Source organism: Theropithecus gelada, chromosome 1 (genome assembly GCF_003255815.1).
Source record: "Theropithecus gelada isolate Dixy chromosome 1, Tgel_1.0, whole genome shotgun sequence".
Classification (NCBI taxonomy): Eukaryota; Metazoa; Chordata; class Mammalia; order Primates; family Cercopithecidae; genus Theropithecus; species Theropithecus gelada.
The window spans coordinates 63,021,219-63,027,811 of NC_037668.1; the positions used below are offsets into that span (position 1 = coordinate 63,021,219).

General features: G+C 35.1%; 1 protein-coding gene across 6 annotated transcripts in view; it reads left to right on the plus strand.

Annotated features, from left to right (window-relative positions):
* ZMYM4 (zinc finger MYM-type containing 4) overlaps positions 1 to 6,593 on the plus strand; it is a 158,711-nt gene that overhangs the window by 104,917 nt on the left and 47,201 nt on the right. For all 6 annotated transcript variants that reach the window (XM_025383824.1, XM_025383858.1, XM_025383834.1 and 3 more), the window contains 2 exons: positions 3,118 to 3,202; positions 3,458 to 3,713. In XM_025383824.1, the coding sequence (XP_025239609.1) occupies positions 3,118 to 3,202; positions 3,458 to 3,713 (341 nt within the window). The remainder of the gene's footprint in view (positions 1 to 3,117; positions 3,203 to 3,457; positions 3,714 to 6,593) is intronic.

Consider the following 6,593-nt stretch of genomic DNA (forward strand, 5'->3'; position numbering starts at 1 on the left):
CAGGAGCCTCACTCGAGCCTGGGAGGTGGAGGCTGCAGTGAGCTAAGATCGTGCCATTGCACCCCAACTTGTGGGACAATAGTGAAATTCCATCTCAAAAAAAAAATTGAGATTCAGATTTGATGCAGTTCTGATGAAAATATCAAGTTAGGTTACGAAGTTTTGTAGAAGAATTATAGGCATGCACATACACACACTTACTACACATACATTCTAAAAAATGGATGGAGAGATTGAGAGGGGCAAACACTGTTAAATGGATGAACATCATATAATTCATTGCTTTCTTTCTTTTTTTTTTTTTTTTTTCCAAGAAAGATGGAGTTTCACTCTTGTTGCCCAGGCTGGAGTGCAATGGTGCAATATCGGCTCGCTGCAACCTCTGCCCCGCCCCCGCCCTGGGTTCAAGTGATTCTCCTGCCTCAGCCTCCTGAGTAACTGGGATTACAGGCGTGCGCCATGTCCCGCTAATTTCTGTAATTTTAGTAGAAACAGAGTTTCACCATGTTGGCCAGGCTGGTCTCAGACTCCTAACCTCAGGTGATCCGCCGAGCTCGGCCTCCCAAGGTGCTGGGATTACAGGTGTGAGCCACCACGCCTGGCCATAAACATTCTACAGTTAGTTTCATTAGGATAGCATGATGTGATAAGATTAGTCAGACTGAAAATGATATAGAAGAGATAGCCCAAAAACAGACATTATTTTTTAAGAATTTGATATATTTATCAGTGGCAAATGAAAGGAATTCACTGTTTAGAGAAAGAAAAAGGGGTGGGCGTGGTGGCTTACGCCTGTAATTCCAGCACTTTGGGAGACTGAGGTGGGTAGATCACTTGAGGTAAGGAGTTCAAGACCAGCCTGGCCAACATGGTGAAACTCCGTCTCTACTAAAAATACAAAAATTAGCTGGGCGTGGTGGCAGGTCCCTGTAATCTCAGCTACTTGTGAGGCTGAGGCAGGAGAATCACTTGAACCCGAGAGGAGAGGTTGCAGTGAGCCGAGGTTGAGCTAGCCTGGGTGACAGAGCAAAACTCTGTCTCAAAAAGAAAAAAAGAAAAAAAGAAAAAAAAAAAAAGTTCATTATACATCAAAATGAGTAAATTCCAAATGGAATAAAGCAGGGGTTGGCAAATTATTAGTGGTGGGCCAAATCCAGCCCTCCACCCCCTCATTTTTTTTGTTTTTCCACCCACTGCTTTTATAAATAAAGTTTTATTTGAACATTGCCACATTCATTCATTTACATATTATCTGGGTGCTTTTACTCCATCAGAGGAGAATTGAGTAGTTGGGACAGAGACCATATGGCCTGCAAAGTCAAAAGTATTTGCTATCTGGCCCCTTACAGATAAAGTTTGCTGACCCCTGGATTAAAGGACTGTATTATTATGAAAACGAAACTATTTTCTTATTCTTTTAATGTGGAAATAAAACTTTGTAAGAGATAGAAGAAATCACAAGGGTAAAGACTGTCAGATATTTTTGACATAAAAATGGAAATAAATATATAAAATTTTAACTCAAAGTACACATTGAGGAAATGTTGATAACAAATGCTACTGAGAGTTAATACTGTTCCATTATAATGTACTTTTTGTAAATGAACATTAAAAAATAGCTGCAAATTGAAACAAAGTGGGAAAATACTTTTAAATGGTGTTTTTTCATAAATTACTGGAGTAAATATAATTAAGAACATTTTTTGGGGAGGAAAACAGTCTGTCATTATGTATCAAGAACCTTTACTATGTACCTGTTTACCTAGTAGTTCCACTTTAGGAATTCTTTTCTTGGGAGATAATCCTAAATACAGGAGTATGAATATTCACAAAGATATTCATCGTGGCATTGCTCATTGTACTGAATATGCGGAAACATTAAATGGACCAACATTGTGTTGTGGTTATATAATCTCAGTGCCATGTGGGGCCATTAGAGCCTGAGGCAGAAGGAAAAAATCAGTAATATTGATTTGGTATTTCTTTAAAATTTTGATATTTTGCTCGTCATGGACCTTGCATAAATTTGATTTTTAAAAATACTGTGTTAAAATATTATCTTGATTACTGAGGTTTTGGTGCCCCCTTAATTTTGTACCTGAGGCATGTGCCTCACTCACCTCATCCCAGTCACATCTCTGTGTAATGTGTTACGTTTCTTAAATAATATATATTTGTATGTCTCAAACTTGAGTAATGTGCCGACACCTCCCCACCACAAAAAAGGAGATATATCTGAGATACTCCAGAATTCCAAGAATAAGTGGTCTTGCAGAGTTTTTGCATGTTTCAGTATGATAAACAATTAAAATAAAAGTTATATCTATTATGTAATGATTTTAGAATGCAATCCTGTAATTGTAAAAAGCAAACAGCACTAAAAAGTTGTAGTAGAACTCAGTTATATGGTGGTTACCCATGACTTAAAATATGTGTATGTACACATAAAAATCATTGAAATAAAAACAAAATTTAAATAGCATTCTTTTAGAATTTTCAGACTACGTAGACCTCAGGGATTCTTGGACTTCAGTTTTGGAAACACTGGTATATTTAGCCATTATAAGTTATTTTGGAGTAATATATTAATATACAAAAAGTTCAAATGATTCAAATGAGCAAAAAATCAGTTTATAAGAATGGTATATTTAGTATAATTACAACTTATTAAGAAATAAAACCTCTGTATTGAGGTGGGGAAAAGACTGGAAAGAAATATACCCAAAGAATAACAGTGGTTGTTTTGGGATGATTAAAATATGATTAGATTTTTTTCTTATTTTTATTTATCTAAATTTTCTATAGTGATTGTGTATTACTTTTATAATAAAAAGTAACTCATAATACTTTAATAAAATTAAAGAAGATTTTTCAAAAATAATTTATAAATAGTAGTGTCACAGACTTTCATTTTTTCCTTCTTACACTCCTAGCATATACATATTATACCCATATTTAATTATAGTTTGCTTGCTGTTTTGTATTTTATTATTTCTTATTAATGTTTTAAACATTTTCCACCTCTTTATAGTGGTAGTAAAATGTCTTGAATGTCTGGATGTCTTTAGGTATTTATTCTTTTCTCTATGTATTTATTTATTTTTTTCTTCTTTAAAGGAGTATAGTCATGGCCAACAGCAAAAAACTCAAGAGGGGGAACTGAAAATTAGTGCTGTGTTTTCAGTCAGTGGCAGCCCTCTTGGTAAGAAACAGACCTGAATAAATGGATTGTGTATATTCTGACCAATATGATTGAGAAGAAATTCTGCTTGTATTAATAAACTAGACAGCTCTCTCTACCCACTGAGGATGCCTTTAAATTGTATATTGCATAATTACTATTGGGTTTCAAGACTAGCTCTAGAAGAGAAAGAATGTCTACTTAAAATTCATGGTAAAAAGTAAAACATTTTTTTCTTTCAATTTTTTTTTTTTTTTTTTTTTTTTTTTTTTAAAGCTCCACAGTTGACTACTGGCTTTCAGCCCTCACTGGCGTCATCTGGCATGAATAAAATGCTTCCTTCAGTTCCAGCCACAGCTGTTCGAGTTTCCTGTTCTGGTTGTAAAAAAATCCTCCAGAAGGGGCAAACTGCTTATCAGAGAAAAGGGTCTACTCAGCTATTCTGCTCCACACTGTGCCTCACTGGATATACAGTTCCACCTGCCCGCCCACCGCCTCCTCTCACCAAGAAAACTTGTTCAAGTTGCTCAAAGTATAGCAGAATTCTAAATTATCTTTTTTATTTCTTTCCTTTCTCTCAGCATACTTTGTTCTTAGCCCATGTATTACGTTTGATATTCCACATTTACTCCTTTTTTTTTTTTTTTTTGAGAAATATATTATTTTCTGTCTGCTTTCAGTTGTTGCTTTTCAGTCTTCCAGGTGCTAGGTGCTCAACTTGTTTTTTAGCTTTCAATAATGTTACTTTTATGTATTGTTTTTGAAACCAGCTCTCCCATCCTTGTTAGTTGAAGTGCCTAATATAACAAAAAGTGCACATTTAGGGATATTGTATTACAGCAGTATTTTATCTTATAACTATAGGCAATAGATACTTAAATCCAACAAATATTTAAAGTTATATTTCCTGTTATGTAATTTGAATTTATTTAATACTTTTCTTCTTAACCTTAAATGGCTTCCAGTGTATATATTTTTATTTTCTCAATATCTCTGAACTACCTCATTGTGTCCATTGGAATGTTAAATAACAAAAAAGGGGTATGACCTTATGACTGTAATAAGGTCATCCTGATATATTTGAGGAATACAAAATAACTTTGACTAATTTTGTGATTGTTAGAAACAGTTTAAGTCAGAAAAAGAGGAATAATGCTCTTGTTCTGAAACACTCTATAATCAGGCTACTCAAACCATGATTCATTTATTACTTTAGGCAGTAGTGTTTATAGTTCCTCACACAGATGCTGCACTTTGTCTGCCTGGAGAGGAAAAAAAGATACTCCTCCTCCTAGTTCAGTTAAGAGATGTTTAAAAGAAATTTAAATGTGGTTAGAAGTTTTTCTGGAAGTTAGTTGTATGTACATCGTTTATGCTTCATTTTTTTTAAATGACTGAAAGAGTACATTTTGGTTATATTTGAGGCAGCTTAAATATATACTGTAACTTATGTATGCAAATGTAGATTTGACTTCAGTTTTCTTCGGAATTTCTATTTTTATTGTAAAATTTCCACTATTTAAAAGAAAAATAGAAACTTCTGCAACTTTTTGTTTTGGGACTATCTCTTAAGTTAATTACACATTCTTTTGAATAGCTTCTGTGCTATCAGTTTTTATCTCCTGAGTGCTTATTTACTGTTCACGTGTGGCTAAAAGCCATTTAGAATCATGTATTTTGATTAAAGTGTAGATTAAGATATTTTATATCAATTTTTGTTCGAAAATGAAATTTGATTAAATAAGATTGGTGCTTTTGTGACTTTCAATGCCTTTTGTGAAGGAATTTATAAAAGGGAATTTAAAAAATATATCTTTGAGTTATGTTGTCATTGTTAGAATAATAATTATCCCAGGGCTATTTTGAGTGATAGATTTTGATTATTATTTTTTAAATTTATTTCATTAGAACATAAACCATGAGGAAGTAGTTGGGGAAGGTGCCAGGGAATTTTGGCTGAAGGATATGAAATTTTTTAGTTACAAAGAATTGAAGGTCTGTTGTACAATATGGTGACTGTAGTTAATGATAATTGTATTCTTGAAAAATGGTGAGAATGGATATAAAATGTTCTCACCACAAAAGCAGTAACTGAGGGAATGCAAATATTAATTAGCTAGATTTAGGGATCGCACAGTGTGTGTGTATACACACACAGACACACATACACACATACACAGGTTGAGTGTCTCTTACCTGAAATGCTTGGGACCAGAGGTGTTTCAGATTTCGGATTTTTTAAAAGGTTTTGGGATATTTGCATTATATCTACTAACTGATGGAGCATTTCTAATCTGAAAATCTGAAATTTGAAATGCTCCAATGAGCATTTCCTTTAAATATCATGTTGGCGCTAAAAAAGTTACAGATACTGGGAGCATTTTGGATTTCTGGATTAGGGATACTCAGCCTGTTCCTCAAAATATGATGTCATGGCTGGGTGTGGTGGTTTACCGACCGGTAATCCCAGCACTTTGGGAGGCTAAGGCAGGTGGATCACTAGAGGCAAGGAGTTCAAGACCAGCCTGGCCAACATGGTAAAACCTCCATCTCTGGTAAAATTACAAAAATTAGCTGGGCTTGGTGGCGCATTCCTGTAATCCCAGCTACTCAGATGGCTGAGGCACAAGAATCACTTGACCCTGGGAGGTAGAGGTTGCAGTGAGCCAAGAGTGCACCACTGCACTCCAGCCTGGGCGACAGAGTGAGACACTATCTCAGAAAAAAAAAAAAGAAAAGAAAATTATGTTGTACACATAGTAAATACATATAATTTATATCAGTATAAATAAATATATATCTCTGCACACACACACACCCCCACAAGGGTAGGAACTTTGTGTATCTACTTTAGTATACCCAGTACAGTAAATGCTTAATAAGTATTTGTTGAATGGGAGAATTAATGATCCTAACTTTTTTTTTTTTTTGAGACGGAGTCTCGCCGCTCTGTCGCCCAGGCTGGAGTGCAGTGGCGCAGTCTCGGCTCACTGCAAGCTCTGCCTCCTGGGTTCACGCCATTCTCCTGCCTCAGCCTCCCAAGTAGCTGGGAGTACAGACGCCTGCCACCATACACTGCTAATTGTTTGTATTTTTAGTAGAGATGGGGTTTCACCATGTTAGCCAGGATGGTCTCCATCTCCTGACCTCGTGATCTGCCCGCCTTGGTCTCCCAAAGTGCTGGGATTACAGGTGTGAGCCACCACGCCTGGCCCAATGATCCTAACTTTTAAAAAAGCTATACTTAACTACTTTATAGTTATAACTTATGCAGTAAAATTATTTAGTAAAAATAGACTATACGGCTTGAATTGTAAAATATACTTTTAAAAATGAATGCTTAGGTATATATCCTGTCTCTAATTTCTGTATTCCAGTATATTCATCATGGGATTCTTTTTTTTTTTTTTTT